This window comes from Ambystoma mexicanum, chromosome 6p (genome assembly GCF_040938575.1).
Source record: "Ambystoma mexicanum isolate Mex_15411 chromosome 6p, UKY_AmexF1_1, whole genome shotgun sequence".
Classification (NCBI taxonomy): Eukaryota; Metazoa; Chordata; class Amphibia; order Caudata; family Ambystomatidae; genus Ambystoma; species Ambystoma mexicanum.
Window position 1 is genome coordinate 1462697842 of NC_090935.1, and position 26177 is coordinate 1462724018.

The window sequence follows — 26177 nt, forward strand, 5'->3', positions numbered from 1 at the left end:
CCCCTCCTCCCACTTTCCCCAGCATTTCATGTTACAGCACTCGCACTCTCCGAATGTCTCAAGGCCTAGAAGGAATGTTTTTATTTATTTATTTTATTGAGCATTTGTAAGGTGCTTTATACAACAGTAAGGTAAATGGGAGGTGAACAGGGGAAATAACAGTGGGAAACAAACAAAAAAACAAGAATAATATATATATAGTCATGGTCCTACTAGGCCTTGTGGCATTCGGCCGTGGAAGTGCATTAATGAGAAGTGCAGTGGAGGGGGATGGCAAGGGAGAGCTGAGAAGTGGACAAGTGCTGGAGGAGGGCCCAAGAGGGAAGTGCTAAGGGGAGCACGGAGGAGCACCTCAGGCTAAGTGTTAGTACAGGCAGCTCTCAAGGGTGGTATGTGGAGCCACCAGGAAGGGGCACGCCAGGCAATTCTGTGGGAGGGGGTTCTGGTAATGTCTGGGCGGAAGGACCTGAGGGCCTGTGAGGTTCATGAGGATCAGGCCACCGGTCACAGTGGCAGTGGGGTGATTAGCAAGGAAGGGGAAGAGGGAAAGAGGTAGAGAAGAGCAGAGTTTTGAGCAGATTCCAGAACTTAAGGAGGTCTGGCTCTAATCTCAGAGGAGCAGGGATGCTGTTCCAAAGGAAGGCACCAGCCGCAGAGAGAGATCTGACCCCACTCTCTGTTTAGAGAAACGTTTGACGGACAGAAAGATGGAATTAGAGGCGCATAGGACTCTAGTAGGGGGGTATTTAGGGAGGGGAAGTTGAAGATAGCATGGTCTCAGGCCCCACAAGGCTTTGTGGACAATGCAGAGGGTCTTGAAGTTGAGCCTTGCATTCACTGCGAGCCAGTGGAGAGATTTAGGGCTGGAGATATACTCATTCCGAGTTGGGCAGTCCAGTAAAAAAAGTGCCAGTATCCATGGATACCAGCACTTTACCGGACCGCCCGACTACAGGTTTGCTAGTGGGGCACCTGGCTTACCTCCAGCTAATTGCTGGAGGTAAGCCAGGTGCCCTACTGGCCAAAAAAGCCCTCATTCCCACCACCTGCATTGCTGGTGGCGGTAATGATGGAAAATCCCCTCATGGAGTCCTATGGGACTCCATGAATGGGGATTTACACCGTCCTGCCGGCACTCATAATTCGGCAACAATGCCACCAGACTGAGTGCCGGTAATGGTAACTACCGCCAGGATACCGCCATTCTCGGAATGAGCCCCACTGTCCCAGGGCTTGAGGCCAAGGATAAATCTTGCAGCCTTATTCTGGATTAGCAGGAGGGGGCAAAGGGAAGAGAGAGGGAGATTGAGAAAGAGGTTGTTGCAGTAGTCCAGCCTGGAGAGGACCAGAGCTCTGGAGACATTGAGCTTCTGGGGGAAGGTGAGAAAAGGAAGAATGTCTCTGAGGAGGTGGAACTGGAAGTGGGACTTTATGGTAAGGTCCATGATGTGAAGGAGATAGCGGAGCCGAAGACGAACTCGAGTTTTTGGCCCCACCGATTGGTGGGGGTGGAGGGCCCAAAGACGGTGGCCAAAGGGTAGGAGGAAAAGAGGGCACATTTGTCCCAAGGAGGAGGATCACTGAATTACTGGCATTGAGACAGAGATTGTTCGCTAAACACCATGCCTGAATGACGGACAGCCAGTCGAGGATGAGAGAGGAGGAAGATGGGAAAGTAGAGGGAAGTAGAGGGAAGTTTGAAGGAAAGCTGTGTGTCATCGGCATAACACTGGAAATGAGGATAAAAGGAGGCTATCAGATGAGCAAGAGAGGCGAGATAGATATTGAAGAGCCTGGGCAATAGGATAGAGCCCTGGGGGACGCCACAGGTAGAGATGATTGTGGAGGAAGAGAAATGGCCCAATTGCAGCTGGGAAGGGTGGTTAGTGAAGAAAGAGGTCAGCCAGTCCAGTGCCTGGCCAGTGATGCAGTGGGTGTCACAGAGTCGCTTTATGAGGATGGAATGTTTGTGTCAAAGACAGAGGAGAGACTGAGGACAATGAGAACAGCAGGAGAGTTGGAGTCGAGATTTGCAAGCATGTTTTTACGGGTGTTCAGGAGAGCAGTTTTCGTGCATCTGGATGCCCGGAATCCAGATTGGTGGTCATGAAGGCAGCCAACAAGATCCGTGTGGAGGGTCAGTTGGGGGAGGACCAACTTTTCCAAGAGTTTACCCGGGAAGGGTTAAAAGAGACAGAGGTGAAGGAGTGGTTACGGAAGTCTGCAAGGGCCGGGGCGAGAGAGGAGATGTTGTCCTTAATGGTTCTGGAGGAGCAGAGGGGCACCTGTTTGGAGGAGGCCTTCATAGAGTAGACCACTTTAGAAACCTCGTCCGGCGTTATGGGCAGGAGGGAGGAGAGTGAGGGGGTCGGAGGAGGTGGCCAAGGGAGGCGGGAGAGTAGGAGTGGGAGAGGAGATATGGGGGGACGAGAGTGAGGACAGGATGTCCTGAATTTTGGATGTGAAGTGGGAGGCCAAGGCAGTGCAGAGGGGCTGGGAAGGAAGGAGAGACGTGAAGACTGCCATTCTTCATCCCTGTGGCCCCCCACCCATGTCTTGATGCACCTTGAAACACCATTTGCTGTATAGGCGCATTATAAATACCCAATAATTAAGTTTGAAAAATAATAGACATATAAGGTAAACACAGTTTTAACTGCCCTCGACATATTTCGTAATGATACATAAAGTACAGTATCAATCAACCTTCTTATGTCCGCTAAAGCTTAACATGCCAATTATCGATCTCCTTTTCAAGGTACAGCCCCACATGTATTGGTGCTGTCATCATGACATAACACATTTCATACGTTTAGCGACCTTTGCCAAGGCACAACAGTGTGCCACTGAATATGTTGTGCCCCGGCTTCAATGGCAGATTAATTACAAAGGCCACATAGACACATTTACTAGAAAGGGTATGTCTGAAAATTGGATCAATCTCCTCTTTCACTAGATGGGACTGGGAACAGCGCAAATTACAGCGATAGTTCTAGAAAGAATCACATACTGCATGATAAGGACCATAGTATAAAAGGAAGGTGAAAGAATAATTAGAATTCGAAATCCTTCCAGTGATCCATCTGCCCCATGTGTCTCCTTTGCTTTGTAACAACAAAATATCCTTATTGAATAAGAGAATGGCGACGTCTTTAGATTAAGCAGATTGTGAACTCATTACATGTGTATGTGGGCACTCAATGTCTTGCTTTTTTCCGTGAGTAGGATTAATGTGTTTCTTCTAGACATACGAGTGATGGATTTAATTGCATAGAGTAATTTATGTAATTTAATGGACAATCTTCAAACCATTAAACTTCCAGCTGAGAACAGACTTCTTTGTCATATCAGCAACGTATTATTTTCTTTGCTTTTACAATGCCTAATATTTTGTCCCACCTTAACTAGTTTCAAGTATGTTGTTTTCTCCCATCCCCTTCCTAAAGTGCTTCTTCTCTCCCAAACCACCTTTGACCCTGCAAACAGTGGTCTTTAGTTGCCAGCAACCCTTTGTTCCGGCTTCCCTATGCACCACCACACCCATCCCTTTGAATATTTCCTTCCCCCCATATATGCTTGTAACAGCTTTTCTCAAGGGTCATGATCTGAGATGAAAAGAAAAATGACATTATTTCCCTTTTTTATGAATCTCTGGATTTAATTGAAATATGTATTAGCTTCTTCTGTTAAAGTAAAAAAAGGCATTTAATAGCTTCATGATCTTGAGCTCAAAGTTTCTTGGAGGAAAGCTGCAGTGCCAGCAGCGTTGGGTGACGTGAACATGTTTTGAAGGTCCTGTGGGCTCATAAACAACACGAACTAGGATATTGAGCTGTTTTTAATTTGTGGTTGAGGTCTTTGTTCCAGGCCAAGAGAGGTCTTTTTCTTCTTCTTTGTAAGGATGGAACCAGGTCCTATTTTGAGGGCCTGGAAGGCAGGTTGTAGGTTTGAACTCAATGGGCCTCATTACAAGTCCAGCAGTAACCGTGACGGAAAACCGGCAGGTTGCCGCCGGACTTGCAAATTTTTCCGGCGCCTGATGTCACGGAAACGCCAGGGCATTACAGCCCCGGCAGTCCGTGAAGTCAGGCGCCGGAAAATGTAAATCCCCATTCCCATAGGACTCAATGGGAATGGGGAGCACGGAAGCACCGGCACTGTGTGCAACAGTGCCGGTGCTTCAGTGAAAGTCAGCGGGTGGGTGCCAATCCGCCTGCCAGGTCTGACCCTGACGGGCAGGATGGCACCCGCCTGCAGAATCGTAGTGTGCCGGTCCAGTACATAATGAGGCTGAATATGCCCAAGTATAGCTGTCAGTCTCCTCTTGGTCTTCAGGAGTACTAGCACAAAAAAACAAAAACTACTTGGTGGATTGCTTCCTTTTATTTAGTTGTCCTCTATCAGGTCTTCCAATTGGTTCCTACTTCTTTTGGCCCCACCCTTTGGTACCTCCCATGGTAAGGGCTAAGCACGCTCATTGTCAAGATCCCCCTTTTCCGTCAGTCTTCTGCATGTAAGTGAAAGGAGGGGAATTGCCTTCCAGTTGTGGGAAAGGGTGCTAGCTTCTTCCAGTCCAGACAATGGCTGTACTCCCCTAATCCCGCTTCCGATTCGGAATGCCTCCACCTGTCGCAAAACTGCTTTAGCAGCTTCCTTGGTTAGCCGCAGGGAGTTTCTCTTCACGCTCATGTCCCTTGGAGGGTTGCCGGTCTTCTGCTACCCCTACTGTCCTTGTGCTGCGGGTGTTCGTGCCGTCTTAGTGTGTGCCCTCACTTCTGTGGTCCAGCCCTCAGGAGGACACTATGTTCCTTGCCTCGCCTCTTTATCTATAATCTGTCTCTTTACTAATGTGAGACCTGATAGATATTTACCAATCATTAATGGCCAGTGCCTTATCAGGGTTATGTTTTCTTTGAACATTTAGTCAAAAAAGCATACCAAGCATGGTCTTGTTGTTGATGTGTACGGCCAAATTCTTAATGGCATATAATGTGCTCTCTAAAATGAGATATCCTAAACCAATAAGAGAGTTCGGGGGAGGCTTTTGTTAGTGGGTTGACAATAAATGATCTCAAATAATTTCCCTCACTATTTTCCTTATTTCCAAAAATATTTATATTCAGATGACAGGCTCTGTTCTCCATTTCCTCCAGTTTACTTCTCCTGTAAGAATTGCTATCCATCAGATTCTTATTTGATTGGCAGCACTGCACTGCCCATCACATTTTATAATCTAGAGACCTGAAAAACATCTCCAATTTCAGATATCTGCAGTGTTATTTCTCCAAAAGTATTTTGGAGATCTGTAAAATCTGCTTCAACTTTGAGTATTGATGACGTGATGTTGTTTATGTGTTTGTTCCTCAATTCCCTTTATTCTCTCTAGCCCTGCAGAAGGAGGGCTCTCAGCAAGCGTAGCATGTTTTACAATTTGTGGGTCCAGTCAGATGTGGATCTAGTGTTTTAAGTTTACTTTCAATGATGGTGGAGGATGATGAATTTCGGCAGCTTCTCTCTTACCCTAGTGAGCTCTTTCAATGGGACTTTTTTTGTTTTGCACCTTTCACCATCTTGGCTATTTTTTAGTATGGGTGCATCATTTCTTCATCTCAAGTGCTAGAAGCTGTTGAAGACCTAATCTCATTTTTAGCATTCACCTACAATTTCTCAAATTTGGGCTCCAACCTTGTGAAGTAGTTTTTCGTTCTGCAGCTTATTCTTAGCATTGTCTCCACAACAAGTATAGGGGAGGATCAGTTTGCAATGCCTCTTCAGGTTTTATAATCCTAATATCAGGCAAGGCAGCAATCCATCCAATGATTCCAAATGTATAGTCTTCTTCTTCTTAACTTTATTTCGGCATAGAGCCATAAACGTTTGCATAAAAAAACAGAAAACATCCAAAACCACAAATATAAAGCATTACAAATACGTTTTCCGAGAATGTTCAATCAGATTAAGGCCAACACCAGATTGGGCATGGGCTAAATGACACTCCATTGTGGCCAATGGGCTGCTGAATTCCTGGTAGAAAGCAGGTTCAGGTAGGGCATGGTAATAGTGTATTGCTGTTAGTGAACTGTAAACACTGATTTTGTCCAGAGTAATGAATAAACAACCATTCACTGCCTGAATCCAGTGAATGCACTTATTTATTGCAGTGCAACCCCCCTGCCCGGGGTGCTGTAGATCAACTGTTAGTAGCAATTAGCATGCTTACGGCGCGACCCTACCCGATTCTTGCCTTGCCAGGTATGGTATTTACCCATGGTATCCTAGTCACCCTGGGGCCATTGGGGTGCGAAAATAGAGGGGGATCAAACTGGTGAGTGTTCCTACTGTAGCCACAGTTTACTAGACCTATTTTATTCGGTCCTCAACTCGCGCTAGTGTGGGTAAAAAATGGTTGCTAATTTCAGCCCCACATTTGAGACCTCTGCCATCCTGCATTCGGCTTACATTAATGGGGTTTCTGTCTGGGATAGGTAGACCGACTTCCACTGGTTGGTCTGGTTGATCGGAGACCCTCATTTCGCCCCCTTGGTTATTCGGTGGCCCTTGCTTGTACATTCCCTTTCCAACTAGTTTGATCAAGGATAGAACTAGGTTTTTGAGAATAAACATTTCAGCCAACACATTGCTACATTTGCAAACATTGGACACTACACTGCCCCCCTTGATGTCGATTTCAAACAGAGTGTTTACCTAATTCATTTCCCGTTCCATCCCTCGAGGAGGCCCATGATAATCCGGACATGCCAGCGAATCCTGCTGCAGACTCTGCCACGGTACACACACAGAAAACACTGCTGGTAAAAAGGAAAATTCTAGCAGTAGATACTGTGCCCTCCATATGCAACACAGAGGTCAACACAGAGGCCAACCCAGCGATCCCCACACGGCCCATGGGAGAAGCTTTTTCCCTTATTAGTGAAATTATCAACATTTTGGGATCGTTTGGAGCCCCGTGGGGTGTGGGGGGGTCCTGCTCTTCAAGACACTGGTGACACTGCTGCCCTAACCAAATCCGAAGGAACCATATTTCTGGCCTCACTTAATGAAAACATGGAAAATGTGCTGCTGCCAACAACTACAGGCGCTCCCCAAAGGACAGCTGCAGAGGGAGACACAGCATACAAATGATAAATCCAGGGTCCCCCATGACAATTCTAAAGTCACTAGCTGTTCCCGGCGTAACAAATGCTGTTCTAGCATATCTTAAAGGTCAATATTGGTCGGTAATTCATTGAGTCACATCTGTCCCCCTTCTTAAATATTGGAATTACCACTGATCGCTTCCAGGAAGGTGGCTTAGGTCCCTGTTAATGGTCATTGAAAAGGCTAAACGTATCAGATGGAATGAGAGGTATGCACTGTATAAGAACAGCATCTAAGTTCGATCGATCATACAGGCCTCTATGATGTGTCTTTGTAGATGCATAATTGTCAACCATGTTCCATTGCAGAGACCCGTGATGGCATAAGATTGCATAGTGGGATAATTACAGCACCTACTTTCAGTTTTAGTTTGTGAGGAGGCATCCGTTTTACAGCATTTTGCCCGTTAGAGACTGAAATGTTGATCCGGTAATTAACTGTTCTGACACTGGAACCACGGTGCCCTCTGTGAAAAGAAGTATGGGTGGAAAGAAGTACCTTGAAATTATTCTGAATGTTTGCGATATTGGATGGTGAAGGTGACCACGTAGAACCATGCTCATTCTGTTCGTTGAAATGATATTTGTTGTTGAAGTGGGTGCACTTTGCCATTTGGACAGCAGAGGGCAACCTACCAATGATAAATTGCATCTGTTGAGTATGGAAACATACTTAAGAATTTTATATATATGTATATATAGATCTTCTCCTTTATGGGCATTTCATTTGCGCGACACATTAAGCAGTGCTTATTTTACATGTAGGCTTTTCACAGAATTAGCCAGCAATGTCTCTTAGTTTGCAACTTGTATCCTTGATTTCATTCACTGTGAACTTAAATGGTGTTTCCACTTCTTTCATCTTTTCTGTTGGAATGTGATGATGGCCATGCTTTCTCTAGGTGCACCTGTACAGAATGATCTGTCTCAAGGCAACTGCCATCCAATCAGAAAAGCGAGCAAATTACCATTATCCCTAGGTACTAACTAAAAAATATTTCTTGAGGTCCATCCAGAATCAATCTAAGCTTGTCTGCTGTCTGAGAGATGGTGAAAGACTATTCCATAGTAAAGTAATTGAACATTGAAAGAGTTCCATCTGACGGGCACACAGTTGACTGACAGGCTAGCCAAACGTTTTGCATCAGAGGACCACAGTAATCTTGAGGGTTGATTTTTTTAAGTTAACGGGAAAGATAGGAGGTGACCTGACCAGAAAAGTCCTTGAAGATCCAAGTATCCAATCTTAAACTCACCTTCGGCCATAACTGGATATGAACCATCTTGCGCATGCCAAAATAAGGTAGACCGCCACGTTTTGGGCTACCCGTAAGCAGAGTAGGGGGGTAACAAGAGTTCCAGTCAAAAGGCCATTGCACTAGTCCACATGCAAATTAGAGCAACACACTAGCACAATCTTACTTCAGAATTCAATTTAAGATTCCTATATGTCTGTGTAGCTTAACATATCTGAGTACCACCAACAAGGAGTACACAAGCTAGGAAGAGAGTCATGACTTGGAACAGGCAGGAGTGACCTAATGCTCCACATAAAAAGAATCCTGGTCATACCTGCATTTAGTTGAAGCCAATTAGCATTCAAACAGTGTTCAAGAGTCTTTATACAATTGGGTGATTCCCCCATTTCATTGGCAGGTCCACCCACAGTGATGTAAAGCTGGGTGTTATCAGCATACAAGTGGCATCACAGATTGAATACATTAATCAATGAGAACTAAGGCTTAATGTCGACCATAAGTAACATTGGAGATAACGAAGGACACTGTGGGACTCCATACTCACTAATGGTCCAGTTGGAATAAAATTGACCAAACGTGACTGCTGAATACGCTCATACTGAAAAAAGTAAACTAGTAGTTTAGTTTAGTTTAGTTTATTCATTTGTATTGCGCACCAGACCCGAGGGTATGAGGGCGCAGGAGCAACAAGGTTATTCACAGCTTGGTTACAGGTAACTGTGCATTACAGTATTACAATGTGACAATGGAGGCAAAAGTATACAAGTTTACAATAAGTCAAATAGTTTACATATTTATAAATAAGCATCATTTACATGGTATACGGCGGTGTGGTGGGCTGGGTAGTATTAGTGGTCGTTGTTCTTTATCCACTAGATATAGTTTCGTCTGAAGTGTGTATATGTTTGGGGTGTCCTTAGGGAGGGTGGTAGGGCGTTCCAGTGTTGGGCTGCTTTCACCTGGAAGCTGTTGCTGCCCATTTTGGTGCGTTTGAACCTGGGAACTAGGAGCAGGTTTGCGTTGGAGGTTCTGGTAGGTCTGTAGTAGTGGACCCAGACAAGAAACCTGTCTCACTCCTCACACACGTCCCCAGAAGCGAGTCGCCATGCAAGGCCATATACAAAGGGATCATCCTGGCTCATGGCCTAGAATTAAGGGATGGTAACTTCTTCAATTGAAAGGAAAGAAGTACGTGGACATCTCTCCCCCTATTCCTGCCTGGCTCATGGCTTTTAGACCTGTCAGTTGTCCAAGGTTGGTCATTAGAAGCCAACAAATCTAACCCCTTACTGTTATGACGCCCATTACGTATTTTGCCAACCAATAATATATTGTAGAGATTATGTCTTTTTACTGTTATCAATTTACAGGTGGCCTCAGGAGGAGCCATCAGACAAGCATTACCCAACTACAAACTTAACCCCTGTAGAATGTATATGTAGTCACCACTATTAACCAATCCCCGTACCCAGTAGGTTTTGGTAACTAGGATTACAGTATGATGTCACTTATGACATAGATTGAACCTAAAACCTGTTGTTTTTGATAAGCATGCTAAAAGAGGTGACATTTTACTGCTTCTATGCTGTCCCTGCTTTATTTTGACAGTAATAAAGCTGGGTTTTTACTTGCACATTGTCTATTTCCATTATTGAGTCCGGTTTGATCTGGCTCCAGAACCACTGTGTATTTATGAACTTTCCAGGCTGTCTTAACAGCAGGCTTGTGAAAAGCACTTTGGTGAGAGGAGTTGTTGTAGTGAGTTAAAAAGCCTGCAAGGGTGGTTAATGCCAAAAATGATAAACCTGGCCACCAATCCTGCTTGTCGATATCCATTGAGTTATTCTATAATTGAAACCTTTTTTAAGTGTTTTTTATAATGTGCTTAATACCGGAGTTCGGTTTCTAAGCGTGGATGCAGGATTCGAAACTTGATTGCTCTGCAAGTTGCCCCTGTGCTATCCTCTGTTTCGTTGTGTGAGCCTTGCCCTAAATGGCACGATAGCACGGTTGATGATATTAAATTGCTTTTGCCATTTTCGTTCAGCTTGACCACAGCTTCTTTTGAGGTCAGCAAGCTTCATAGAAAACCAAGGGGTTGTATGTGATTGAAGTATGGACTAACAGACAGGAGCATGTTCACCTAAAGCCTTATTGATCACGTGGCACAGGAAATCATGCTGCTCCTCACAATGCACATGACACCAGAATCTCACCTGTTCCTGTGCAGGCGATCCCGAGACAGAGAAGTAGATGTTCTTCACTCTCTTTTGAGAATTGCTAGCCAGGGACAGTGGTCGAAGTGTACGAAAAGAAGTAGTGGAACTATGTTCCATGCTGGCCTGCACCCACTCCCCATAATATGGCATTTATAACGCACCTACACACAAGTGTATCAAGGCGCAACGAGGTAAGGGAGGGGAAACAGCGGGAAGACAGACAGCGATCCTACTAGGCCAGGTGTCATTCAGATCGCCCAAGTGCATGGGAAGGGGCAAGGGGGAAAGTGAGGGGGGTAAAGGGGAGGGGACAGTGCAGTACATGGGATAATAGAATAAATAACAATAAGTAAAGTACGGCCAGCAGGTGGCAAGTGCATGGGTAAGTGCAGGCATCAGGTGTCAAGTGCTGGTAGGGGGACTGTAGGGACACAGGAAACAGTCCCCAAGTGCGGGGGTTGCCAGGAAGGCAGTACAGAAAAGGCAAGACTCAGAGCCCGAGTGTTGGATGACCCAGAGAGACATTAGTGCATCGGAGGAACACATTCTTGTCTAGGGGAAGCAATCAGTGATCGCCTATAGATAAAAGCCACCCCTCCCCCGATCGTATCTACCCTATCTACTCTTTTCTGCGCAACGTGAGGGGGAAATCATGTCATGAATCCTGTTCGAATTACTCTCAGAGTTATGCGACCTGCGGCTCTCCCGATGTTTTGGACTATGACTCCCATGATCTCTCACCATTCACTGTGTCATGTAGGGCTGGCGGGAGCTGTTCTCCAAAACATCTTGAGAGTCAAACGTTGCAGACTCCTGCTCTAAGTGATCCAAGTCTCAACCACACATAAAACATTCAGTTGTTGGTGGACAGTAACCACATGTCTAATGTCTCATGCATGCTTAAGGGCCAAATGACAGTTGATCAATCCTCATTTTAAAGTATTAAACTCATGTTCCATCTCAGGGTTCCCACTTTGCTTGCTGTATTTGGGATCAAGGGCTTGACCTCACTGAGATATTGTAATTCCTTAAGGTTAGCAGATGAGTACATTAGGATACTAGACATGCTAATCAGTGCAATCAAATGGTGAGTGGCCAAGTTACACACACTCTCCTAATTTGCTTGGCAGTGGTTCACACGCTTCCGTCCATGCACTGTCCCAAACGGCCACCAGGCTATCCTTGATTGAATGCACCTTGAAAAATGTGAAACCTAACACGCCTTCCAAACACGGCAGGAGAAATGTGGTCTTGATGAGTTTTGCTTGCACCCCCATCCTCTGTGTTCCCCTTCTCCATTGCTTATACATATTCTTTATCTACAAGTTGATGACATTTACATTTATTGAAGCACCTCGCTTAATATTAGTAATTGCATGATAATGTTTGAAAGATAATTTGACAGCAAAAATGTTTTTATATTTAAGGTGAGCATGCCAAATGAAGAGGTGGGACTTCCCTCAAGTCCATATTGTTGTTTTAATTATCGTGGGACGCACCATCACCAATCTTGATTCCTCCCTCTCCTTCACCTAGAAAGAACATCTGGCCACATCAGAACACTTGCATCTGCAGACATGGATGAGGGGAAATCAATGCAGGAAAAGGTTGTTTGCATTTCCTTCCTGCATCCACCAATTTGCCTGTGTGTGGTTGTCTGCCAGCAGTGTGTCCCACTGCCTGTGGCTTCCCTGTGGCATAGGGACACACTGCTGGCAGACCTGCACAGTGTTGTCAGTCACAGTGACTCTGCCAGCAGCAGAATCAGTCTAATGGTACTGTCTGTAGTGATTTTTCATTTCATTTAAATCACTCGACACAAGTATACTTAAGCTTGTTCCGTAAGTTTAATCGGAGGAGCCCCCGAAGCGGCCCTCTCAGCTGAGGCACATCTTCGCATAACATTCCATCAACATTCTGGAATGTTATACGAAGATGTAACTATGGCAACAACCTACAATCTTACATCTCCCTTTCTAAACAATAAAATACATATTATATTCAAATAAGATTTTCTGTTAACCTAAACTAAAACACTAAACAATATAAACTTTTAACATCACACTATGTCATTTTAACCAATAAAAGGATACAATTTCTTCCATGTTTTTTTTTTCTTTTATCAGCCAGTCTTGAAAATATCACTATGTTGAGGTCTTCAATAATATATAGTCTTGTTTGTAATTCCATCTTCTTTTTCTACTTTTTGAACCTGACTGAAAACTATCATTTTTCTTTTCAATAAGATCTTTCTGTACTTCCTTCTCTGGTAACCTTCCTTTTCCTGCAACAAAATCATCTTCTTCATATCTTATCACTTCATTCTCTTTTGCCAACACGATATCATCACATGACCATTTCTTGCCATCTTCCAGTATCACTGACTTTCCTGAGCATTCCATAACTTTCTGTGGAGCCCGAAACTTGGACTCTCCTTTCATCACACATATTGGTTCCCTCACTCTCACCATATCACCTTTCCTAATTGTACTTTCTTGAACATTTCTCTGCTTGTCATAATAACTTTTATATTTTTCTTGTTTCCTTTTCACCTTGTCCACAATGTCCTCCATGTTAAGTTTTTTTTTATTTTCATTGCTCATCATCCACGCAGGCCTCAACCTATTGGTGAAGAGTCTCCCTCTCATCAATGTAAATGGCACCTCCTCGGTTATTGAATGTGGTGTGACCTTATATGTAGTGAGTGCTTCTTTAAGTGTCTCCTTCCATGGTAATCCATTTGCACAAGCTAACTGTAATATACCTTTAATGAAACGATTCATCCTTTCCACCAGTCCATTACCCATTGGGTGGTACAACGCTGTCGTATTATGTTTGATAGATCTGTCTCTTAAAAATCCTTGAATCTCTGACGACATGAACTGAGCTCCATTATCTGACACAATTTCTTGTGGGTCTCCTTCTCTACTAAAAATCTCATCCAAAAACTTCACTATTTTAATAGCTGTCACTGACTCCTCTGCTATGCCACATTCCACCCACTTTGATGTATAATCAACTAACACCATTAAATAGATCTTCTGACACTCCAAAGATTCATATGGACCAGCTATATCAATAGCCAATTTAGTCCATACAGTAACAGGAATGTCCACCGGTTGTAATGGGGTCACTCGCACAGATTTGCTTTTGTCACTTACAGCACAAGCAGTACAATTTTTAACTAAAGCTTCCATATCACTCCACATGTTGGGCCACCAGTAAGCTTCTCTTACTCTTCTTTTCGTCAACATTCTACCAACATGACCTTCATGCGCAATGTCCATAATTTTTTTCCTTAAAATTGTAGGGGGTATTATTCGATCTCCTCTATACACACATACCTCATCACTGGACAATTCATCTTTAAATCTTTCCCATTGACTCAACTTGTCATCAGTTTCTCTCCAACCAGCTTCAATAGCCTTTCTCAACATCTCTTGTTCAATATCATTGTCTGTTGCTTCCATCCAATCTTTTTTTGAAAAACTAGGATGTACTTGAGCTATGATACAGTCCATGCTCTGTTCCTCTCTGAAGCCTTGTTCATCCTCACCGTTGTCTAGATTATTTTCACATGGCAATCTAGAAAAACAGTCCGCAACAACATTATTCTTTCCCGGTGTGTACTTTATGGTCACATTAAATTGCATAATAATCAAAGTCCATCTTCTTATACGTGGAGACATCATGTGGGAATTTTTTGCGTTCAATACGTGAACAAGAGGCTTATGATCAGTTCTTACATCTACGGGAATTCCCCAAATAAGACTCTTAAAATGTTCCAATATCCACTTTACTCCAAGTGCTTCTTTTTCTATTGTTGAATAACTTCGTTCAGCTCCTCTTAATGTCCTTGATGCAAACGCTATGGGAACTACTTCTCCATTTTGAACTTGTTCCAAAATACCCCCTAAACCTATATTGCTTGCATCCACTGCTATTCTTGTTCTGGCACTTGAGTCAAACAATTTCAAAGCTGGTGCTTTATTAATCATAGTCTTTATCTTTTCAAACTCTTTTCTGCATTCTTCTGACCAAACATATTTCATTCCTTTGCACATCAACTTCCTCATGCTTTCAGTGTTATCTGAGTAGTGATCAATAAATTTTGAATAATATTCTGTGAGACCCAAAAAACTCCTCAACTGGTCTTTGTTGTTTGGTTCCGCTATTTTAAGGATGGTGTCCACCAAAGCTTCTTTAGGCATAATGCCTTTATCACTTATACGATGACCTAAATATGTCACTTCAGTTTGTTTTATTTTACACTTTTCAATCTTGAGTGTCATACCCTTCTGCTGTAAAATTTGCAGCACAGCTAACAATTTTGCATCATGCTCCTCTTGGGAATTTCCCGACACCAAAATATCATCTTGGAAATAATACACTCCTTGTAGACCTTCAAACAGATGATGCATTAACCTCTGAAACACTGCAGCTGCCGAAGCCAACCCAAACGGCATTCTTTTGTATCTAAAAGCTCCCAAAGGCGTCACAAAAGATGTCAAATGTCTCGATCCATTTTCAAGTACTACCTGATGGTAGGCCGATGACAAATCTAACGTCGTGAAAATTTTTGCTGGACTCATGGTGGATAACATCTCTCCAATATTCGGTAAAGGATGTCTGTCAATCCATATGTTGGCATTTAAATCTCTTAAATCGACACACATCCTGATGGATCCATCCGTTTTTTTAACCAAAACTATAGGCGATAACCATTCTGAACTTTCAATAGGTTCAATAACGTCTTGTTTGCATAATTTCTCTAACTCAGCCTTTAATGCATCTCTAGTACCAATGGGTATACTTCTCACTTTATGTACCACTGGTGTCACACCCCGTTTTAGAATAATGCGATGCTCAAATCCTTTCAGTAAACCAATCCTGTCATTGAAGACATTCGGAAAAGATTTTGCCAAACTCTCTGCATTGTCACATACCTTTTCAGAAATGCACAGAATGGGTACACTTTCTCCTGGATGAATTTTGATATTCAATGCAGCTTGCTCCCACCATCCTATTATTGAAAAACCATCCTCCGCCACATACAATCTGCAGTATGTCTTGCGTCCTTCAAATCTCAATTTCACCCAAATATAACCTATAATATTAATCGGTGTCTTTCCATACCCTGTTGCTCTGGTGGTCGTCATCTGTAAATCTTCCATCTTCCTCTTCAAAACATTTACATACGTCTGTACATCCACCATAGTATAAGGTGAACCTGTATCTACCATCACTTGTAACGTTACACCATCTATATCCATAGGAACCCAAGATCCTACTCCATCATCTCTTGGTGTGACAGTAAGTATCTGGATTCTATCTTCCGCCCGATCAGTTATTGCTACCAAATTACTGGAACCAGCATTCTCCTCGACAGCTCTCACCCCCATGGTACTTGCATTCCTGCTTCTATAAAATCGACCAGCAGTCCTGCCAACTCTGCCATTAATTCTGCTTCTTCCTCTGTTAGTGCGACACATCTTTCCAAAATGTCCAGTATATCCACACCTAAAACACTCTGCTGCGAATGCTGGACACTCCTTTTCTGTGTTTTCATGTTTACTCCATCCACAACATGTACACCTACTACTGTGCTTGACTGCACTTCCTCCATCTTGTCTGTACCCACCAGATGTCTCTGTCCTGACCATTCTTTTGACCATGGCAATCAGTTTTTCTTCCTGATTGTTTTGCTGTTCATCATCTATACCTTGGACTGACTTAATTCCAGGGAACTCTGGTTTACTTTGAACCTCTCTCATGCATTTTTCACCCAATTCCATTGACCTGGCTATTTCCAACGTTTTTTCTAATGTGGGATTTTTCGCTTGCCACAGTCGTTGCTGAATGCGCGGGTCAGCCACATGTAACACTATCTGATCTCTCAAATATTCGTCGGTGACTCCAGTGAAAGCACACGTGGCCATTAGTCCTCTCAATGCCGTTACATATGAATCAATACTTTCCTCTTTGCCCTGTTTTCTTGTGAAAAATCTGTATCTTTCCAACACAATGTTTGTCTTATTACCAAAATGCTTGTTCAATTTAGCCACTGCAATGTCATACTTTCTTGACCCACTGGACGCTTCACCCCATGTTTCTTCATCTTGCTCAAGATCAGGTAATGATCTAAATATTCTTAGAGCTTCTGTGCCAATACAGTGTAACAAAGTGGCTTCCTTCTGATCATCATTGAATTTTGCCCCTCCTATCGCTCTCAAATACACTTGAAAGTTGTCCTGCCACTGCTCCCAAGGGCATGTTGGATTGCCAGGAGCCGACAGAAATTTTATAGGAGCAGCCGTGTTTTGCATGGCTAAAGTTTGATGATTAACATGTAATGCCCTACTCATATGTGGTATCTATCAAAATGTCCAGTATATTTCCTTGTTTGTTAATATCTGCTGTTTACACCATATATTTTTCCTTGCCTCCCAACAACAGCCTGACTCAGTATGGCCATGCATCTATAAACATTGGCTTATTTTCCTTCAGTGCGTTGTCCATAACAGCAGCTGATCGCCGTAATCACGATCGTAAACAAACAGTTTTTTTTTTTTTTTTTTTTCCAAGATGGCGGCACGCAACTCACGTTCTAGGGTCCTTTACTCTAGTCTTTAACGACGGTTGCTCATACCTCTCGCACCGTCCTCGATTACTCTGGTGAGTGGATTCCTTAATTTCCCTGCATGCTGATACTGTTTCCTGTAGCCGCCCACCCGTACTTGTATCGTTGCTGTGCGCAGCAGCCCACCAAAAACCAGCCGGTATAAAGTATGACTTTCACTGCATCATTTCTTCCTGTCCGGGGGCTCCCTCCACTAACCAGCCTCCTCGTCGCCAATTGTAGTGATTTTTCATTTCATTTAAATCACTCGACACAAGTATACTTAAGCTTGTTCCGTAAGTTTAATCGGAGGAGCCCCCGAAGCGGCCCTCTCAGCTGAGGCACATCTTCGCATAACATTCCATCAACATTCTGGAATGTTATACGAAGATGTAACTATGGCAACAACCTACAATCTTACACTGTCCTCCTGGGATGATGCTACGTCGTCCCTGGTCAAACCCGCTTCCCCCTGAAAGTCACTTGTGCTTGGTGGTTCTCAAATCGGGTGGTTGTCAATAGAGATCACAAGGTCTCACAGGGAGAAGGAAAATGGCTGCACAGCGAGAGAAACCAAACATTGTTCATCAGCATTCGGAGTGGCTTGTGAGGGTTCCTTGTAAAGACCTATTTTGCAGGAGCTCTCACGTGCCGAGGGCCTATTGCTGATCCGCACCCGCACGGGAAAGATCCGCAGGAGAATCTCTGGGCAATAAATCAAACCCCTGAGTGCAGAAGCCATGAAGCTTTTCACTGGGAATTCTCTAGTGATCTGGGACTGAGGCTGCCAATGTTAAACTGTTTTTATAACATTCCCAGCGGTGACATGTCTAAATCCTCGAGCAACGGCCTCTGAGCGGTCACTTCTTACTCTCCGTCTGGCCTCCTGCTTTGCCCAGCTCAAAACTACTCAGCGCATGGCTGCCCAAACACCTAGAAGCATGGCTGCCCCAACACCTAGAAGCATGGCTGCCCAAACACCTAGAAGCATGGCTGCCCCAACACCTAGAAGCATGGCTGCCCAAGCACCTAGACGCATGGCTGCCCCAACACCTAGAAGCATGGCTGCCCCAACACCTAGAAGCATGGCTGCCCAAGCACCTAGACGCATGGCTGCCCAACACCTAGAAGCATGGCTGCCCAAACACCTAGAAGCATGGCTGCACAAACACCTAGAAGCATGGCTGCCCCAACACCTAGAAGCATGGCTGCCCAAGCACCTAGACGCATGGCTGCCCAAACACCTAGAAGCATGGCTGCCCAAGCACCTAGACGCATGGCTGCCCAAACACCTAGAAGCATGGCTGCCCCAACACCTAGAAGCATGGCTGCCCAAACACCTAGAAGCATGGCTGCCCAAACACCTAGAAGCATGGCTGCCCAAACACCTAGAAACATGGCTGCCCAAACACCTAGAAGCATGGCTGCCTAAACACCTAGAAGCATGGCTGCCCCAACACCTAGAAGCACGGCTGCCCAAGCACCTAGACGCATGGCTGCCCAACACCTAGAAGCATGGCTGCCCAAACACCTAGAAGCATGGCTGCCCAAACACCTAGAAGCATGACTGCCCCAACACCTAGAAGCATGGCTGCCCAAACACCTAGAAGCATGACTGCACCAACACCTAGAAGCATGGCTGCCCAAACACCTAGAAGCATGGCTGCCCAAACACCTAGAAGCATGGCTGCCCAAACACCTAGAAGCATGGCTGCCCCAACACCTAGAAGCATGGCTGCCCAAACACCTAGAAGCATGGCTGCCCCAACACCTAGAAGCATGGCTGCCCAAACACCTAGAAGCATGGCTGCCCAAACACCTAGAAGCATGGCTGCCCAAACACCTAGAAGCATGGCTGCCCAAACTCCTAGAAGCATGGCTGCAAAAACACCTAGAAGCATGGCTGCCCAAACTCCTAGAAGCATGGCTGCTCAAATACCTAGAAGCATGGCTGCCCAAACACCTAGAAGCATGGCTGCACAAACACCTAGAAACATGGCTTCCCAAACATCTTGAAGCATGGCTGCCCAAACACCTCGAAGATCCTTCCACTTCTTGCACACTTTGCCCACACTCTGGAATCCCCAGAGGCCACTAATGTATGTACCTGATTATGCCACATCGAACTGTGGTTGGTTTATTTCGTGCGATAGCTCTATTTTGGAACCTTCTGTATTGTTAGGTTTATGATTTAGAAAGCATGGATTGAGTGTTCAGTACAGAAGGTACCAGAAGGTACTGAGCACTCAATCCATGCTTTCTAAATAATACACCTAACAATACAGAAAATGAGAACTCAAGACTCCATGAAATGCTCAGGAGTAGTGGCTATGTTCAAACTTTGACTACCTATCTAATACCGCCCCATTTAATACCCTGTCTAATAACACCTCCTGAGCTCCCTAGCCCGATGAGCTAGGACCATGGCCCCCACCATCATCCACGGAAAAGAATCTCGGAAATACAATGAATAGTATCGGATGTACGTGATTATTTCGAATACAAAGGGCCTCATTACGACCCAGGCGGTAAGGGGTTAACGGCAGCGTTAACAGCGCCGACCCTTACCGCCTGAGTACGAGGTCCCTTAGCGCCATGGTGCTTTTACCACCTGCTTTTAGCAGGTGTTAAAATCCATGGCGCTAAGGGACCATGGAGTTAATTACGCCACCGTAATTTACGGTGGCGTAATTAACGCCTTCCCCACTCCCATTATGCCCTATGGGGCAAAAATGGGAATGGGGAAGGGTAAATGGGGATTGGGGACTTACCGCCCCGCCAAGGTCGGAATGGGGCGGTAAGTCCGCCAACCACCATGGCGTAAACGTAGTTTACGCCATGGTGGTAAAGTCACGGCCCAGGCGGTAACTTACCGCCTGGGTCGTAATGAGGCCCAAACATTTCGAAGACGAAAAGGTTGTATTCTAAATGTTCGTATTCGAAATAATCACCCCACAGCTGAATCTCTTTGTAGACCCCGCTGCCACCACCCTCCTACTTACCTTTTGGTGGCACACTTCGCTATGTGCCGCGGACTCCCTGTATCGCCAGTTCCCTTCACTTTCGTGGATGGGAACCGGCACTGCATGGTCCCTTTTTTTTCCTCAAAACTTTGTTTTGGATGCGGGGGTCACTCGTGCCACCCCCTATTCCATTATAGTGAATAAGGCTGTGGGGGGAAACCCCGCAACCCCTTCTTCCCTTGTTCGCAATAATGAAAACCAAATGGTTAAAATGTTCAGCATTTTCGGCTGTACATAAAGTCCGATCATTTCAACCATTCGGTTTTTTATATACATTATTTTCAGTGTATTACCAATAGTGTCTTCACGCTAGACTTACAAGTGAGACCTATTGTTAGAAGCTGCTTTGTCCAACTACGCATTATACAGTACTTACCTTTCTTTCACGCACAGCACTATGGCCGAATTATCAGTCGCACTAACAAGACTAGGTTAAGCAAACAACCTCTATCTCTGACTGAAGGAAAAGCTACAAAGAGTACAAAGCGTGCAGCCAAACTCCCCCTCAGGATGAAAAGGTTCAAACACATCAACCCTGCATTGAGCATGCTGCTTTGGCTTCCCATCGCAAAAAAAAGAATGTCCTTCAAAACCCCCAGCATTGCCCGCCACACCTACCTACCACTAATAGACAGATCCCACCCTGCTTCACAAGGCCTTTTCAGCATTACACACCCTCTGGCACGCTTATGTCAAGTAATGCTGCTCTGCTCCCTGTTCCCAGGCAAGGAGGATCTTCTTACTCTATATTGGCCACCAAACTCTGGAACCACCCACCCAAACACCTTTGCATTCAAGTACACCTAGGGAGGATAGCTCAGGGCAACACGCTCGCCTTGGAAGCAAGATGATGCGGAGCAACACAGGTTTGATCCCCGGGTCCTCTGTTAGAAACCTGCGGGTATTAAGCGCGTTATAAATGACCTATCATAATCATAAACCACCAGATGTTCAGGAAACAACTCAAAACATGCCTCCTCAACTAAGCGCATTGGTTACACATACAACACACCTTACCACATCAGCCCAAATAGAATCGCTGGCTCACATATATCTTCACTCATAGAGCTTTTACATCCGTAGACAACCAAACAACCTAACTGCCATTTAAGGAGAACAGTCAGCTCTACTGCTATCTTTAAAAAATAAACACAACCAGGTTCCCTCGCTGAGTCGCCCATGGCCTATCTTTTCACACACCAGATCTGAACACTAGTCCTGGAAACAAAACAAGTTTGCCATGAGCACACCAGAAAACAATTTGAACACCCACCGCACAACATCCCACCCCTTACTAACATCTCACTGTTAAATCTTTCAATGATTCTGCACCATATACACAACCCATCAGACAACCCACAAAGTCTAGCACACTAAATGCAGATTCGTACTCTACACCTCCTATCAACACCACACTCTATGCAACTCCAATACCTACACGGCTACCCTCCGGACTGTGGGACTACCCTAAGGGCTAACATGCCCCAGGGTGCCTTGCCTGCCTGAACACAGTAGAACCACTGCATCACAGAGGTAACAGATACTTCTGACCTGCACTCATCAACACCACAGTCCTTCTGCTCCTGCCTCCACTGCTATCCCACCAACACCACCCTTTACCCCATTTTTATTACAGCGCCTTGTCTAGCGTGTGCAACATTATTAGCACAAGGTCGATCTACAAGACCATTTTACTATTAAAAGTAGCATGCTATAAAAAATCACAATGACATGCAAGAACAGGATTCATTTCTGTGTCGCATGATGTTTGACTTCTGACTTTTGAACTCTTGTTTGTGTTGCTTAAATCCACAGGGAAAGCATATGAAAAGGAAAAGGTTTGCAAAGAGTTCAACGCTATGGGAAAAGACGCATTCAATTCACTGTAAGTACATCAACAACTTTGTCTTGATTACTGCACGTCTGCCATTTTTAACAACATATTGGGGACATATTAAGGTCTAGCAAGTTGCAGTTATCCAGCTGGTGGGATGGAATTGCTAATGCCTGCAAATACAGCAGGAACACTGTGTCATTCGAACGATGGCATATGCAGAGAATAAATGTGAAAAATACGTGCCTGTGGATTTACTTCACACCCACCATGTCTGTTCCTGCACCGATACTGGTGCAGAAAATCTAAGTAGCCTTGTGGATCCCATTTGAATCCCTACACAATGGATTGGTTCTCACAAATTTATTTTGGCTGTCCAGCACCTGCAAAAACCAATTGCAGTGCATGAAAACCAGTGGCTCAGCGGCAGCCACCATTAATGCAATGGTGCCGTCATTGCTGATTCTGCATGTGCGTGAGAAAGGACACGGGATCTCCTGCAAATGGCAGGCTGCTGGATCGTCCACCACATGCATGCATTGGTTAGTCTCAGCCTTCGAAAGGAGCTCTCACGCACAAAAAATTGTTGGCCGGTCTCTTTCCAGTGATCACCCATGTACATCAGAAGCCAAGTCCTACGGTCTCGTTTCCACGCTTTGTCAAATATTGCAATACCGCAAATCATACTAGAAGAAAACACAGCATTTGGGAGACTTAGCGCCTGATAGACTTTTTTTCTTTTTCTTTTCCATCTTTCAGTGGGTCAATAAATCAAATAAATGTAATCGCAGAGCACACTTGGAATTGTATGAAGAAGTGGTCTTTAAATTCTTTGTATGTTGTCCTTATCTGTCAATCATTCATTTGTGTGGATTATGTCCTATTTGATTAGAAATAGGCTCTGGAAATTCTTGTCCTGGTCGTGTTCTTCTCCACGCTCAATCCGCAAGCATAATCTACAGTAAGGAATATGAGGATAAGCCTTCACAGATACTGAGAGAGTATTACAAAATACTCCTGAGGAGCCACATCCAGTGGCGAAACACATGAACGTGTAGGACAATTGTATCCAGGAGGTATTAAAAAACAAAAGATTTCGAAATACCATATTTTTGAGAAGATATGAAAGAGAAGGACAACATACAAAGAATGTAAGGACCACCTCTTCATAGTACAATTTCAAGTGTACTTTGCAATGAAATTTATCTGATTTATTGACCCAGGAAAAACTGGAAAATAATAATAAAAAAAGTCTATTGGAAGTCCCACCCCGGAAGTGGCATCATGGGTGTCACCCAGAATCCCGCCCTGCTGGACGTCCTATTCCGGATGTGACATCATGTGGGTCACCTGGAAGTCCTGCCCTACCGGAAATCCTATTCCCGATATGACATCATGCGTGCCACCCAGAGGTCCCACCCTCTAGGTTGTGGGTAAGTGCCATTATCATTTTGACCTGGTACTAATCTGTGTGAAGCCCAGTTTGTGTCCCCCTTGCACTGGTTTATCGGGTGATAATATATTGTGGAAATGAAGTACATGTTGTTACTGACCCCCGCAGGTATGCCCCCAAGATTTGGAAGCATGTCCTAGGGTTTATAGTGCACCACACCTCTGGGGAGATGATGCAGGCATTAACCTGTGATGTTTTTGGGTAGGTGTGGTGTAGGTAGTGCACCTTCGACCCTGAAATGTGTCATGGTGTGCCAGGGTGTTGTGGAGAATATGTAGGTGTGGTGCCGCCCCTAGGGGTGGAGTAAAGGGTATATATATACAGAAGGTGCTCCGGAGAGAGGTATATATCGCTCCTGAAGAGTTACCAAGCCTGCTTGCACAATGCCATCGATACCCTGAATCATGAAGCGCTACAGCTACTAATCTAATAATACCTCAGGGAGCGGTGCTTTGAACACAATTGAAAACTACTGCAGCCCGAAAAGTCCAACAACAATAACCCCTGTAGCTGAGGAGGAATTGCAACACCCTGATGCTAGTGCTATGGAGTTTGAAGATGATCTGTGTCCGTGCCTTGTTATGTTGAAGCTTGGTGATATGACGCCACCTGTTTTCCCAATCAAAGCTGTTGCTGAATGATGTGATGGTGTAGATGCTGTTATAACCCATGCAGACTACACAGATGCAGACTACATTAATATGGATGAATCTATGAAGACTCTTAAAGCGCCCTTGTATGCAGACCTGGGCGTTATGGGTGAGCTGTTTCCATAGGCTGCCATGTCCCCAGAAGCAGAAACATGTACCAATGAAGACAAGCTGTTTATGGAGACTATTAATGCTATGGAGATGGAAGCAGGTGGTCCTGACCTGTGCAATCTGGTATGTAACAAAAGTGCATGTATGTGAGTGTGTGTCTGTGTGAACACTTGTTAAAAACACATATTCAATAGTTAAACTTCTTTCTTTTGTGAATTGCACAAAACAGCAGATAAAGTTGACAGCGTTGAGAGTCAGTGGTCTTCATTCAATACTATACATTTTTACTGCGTGTGCTGTTAAAAAAATGATCGAAAGTCCAGCAACCCAAAGCAGTAATAAGCGTAGGAAATGTGTCTGCCTAAAACGCTTTGAAAGTTCTGATGAAGAAGAAGAGGAAACAATGTCCCTGTTGGAAACCTTAACTGTTCAGGCTTTTTGCAGCCAGTGCAGTGAAAACATGCTTGAAGTTGGTTATTCCTATTGGTGTTATGGGCATAAATGCGGTGACTCACAACACGATGCTCATGAATGCCTACAATTGCATTATCATGCTACAGCAATATGGCAAATATGTTTCATGTTGAATTCATAGAAAGTTTTGGAGATGCTTAAAGTGGTCTATAAAGGCATGGGCATGTGTGTTTACATGATAGTGTGGAGAATGTTTTATCAAAACATTCCTGGAAATACACGATTGTCGCAATCCCAGGGAAAAACAGAGATCTTTACAGGTGGCCGGCCCCCTGGTTTTCAGAAATAGGATAGCCCCATTAATGGAAAAAGATTTTTGTGACCTAGACATTTTTAGGAAGACCCATTAGGAGTGCTCGATATGGTGGAAGCTGTTTCAAAGAGAACAAAATACAATGAACTTGCACCTCATATGTGTACATTTGTTTCTGCGATAGAACTTCTGAAGGCCAAGCAATGCGTGTGGAATGTAAACTAAAGCCAGGACGTTTATGTGTGGAAAAACCGTTGTACTCTATGCTGATACAGATAATATTTGAAATCGCTGCATATATCTTGAAATATCTACGGGTGCCTAAACCCCATCGCAATCGTCCTTGTAAAAGTGTAATGTGCATAGGTAACATATGTACCAACACCTGGCTGCCTGTATTGGATGAATACTGGCATTTCTACAAATACAATGTGGACTTTCTATATCTACACTCTATAGCGGTATTGCAGCAGTTTGTGGGTGAACTATATGAACACTACTTCAGCATTAAAGGATACTTCTTATAGGACCGTGAATTGTATGAACTATTAAATGCTTCAAGTCACGTATACATGCAGAGTTATATGCGGGGGGGGGGGGCGGGCGGGTCTTTATCGCCACTAATAATGCAGCAGAAAAAATCTCACAATTGGTAACACTATGTTTATTTGTAATACAAATAAAATGGCTTTCACCAGCCATGCCTCTGTTTATTTTTTTCGAGTGCTTCAATGGAGAACAACTCTCACTTAAGAATGCATAAAAGTGGAAATGGTAGTTATGGTGGTGTTGATACTCTTTATAGAAACTGACAACTTGACAAACAGCCCATCACACATGGAGCTGTCAAGGAATGGCTATCTGGTCAAGAGGCATATACCATACATAAAAATGCTAGAAAACATTGTAAAAGATGAATGACCGTAGTATCTGACCATGGCAGACAACGGCAGGCAGACTTAGTGGATAACAGTCCTTTTGAAAAGCAGAACGATGTTGCACATTACATGTTGACTGTGATAGATGTTCTATCAAAATATGCTTTTGCTGAGGTCTTGAGGGGTAAGACTTATTCAAGAGTGACAGCCACTTTGAAGCGTCTTCAGTAAGGGACGGGTGCCTGCA

General features: G+C 44.3%; 1 protein-coding gene across 1 annotated transcript in view; it reads left to right on the top strand.

The window, feature by feature from the left end:
• The window catches only part of GC (GC vitamin D binding protein), a 334882-nt gene that overhangs the window by 13165 nt on the left and 295540 nt on the right, over positions 1-26177 (top strand). Inside the window, exon 2 of the mRNA XM_069626269.1 lies at positions 22093-22162. Within this exon, the coding sequence (XP_069482370.1) occupies positions 22093-22162 (70 nt within the window). The remainder of the gene's footprint in view (positions 1-22092; positions 22163-26177) is intronic.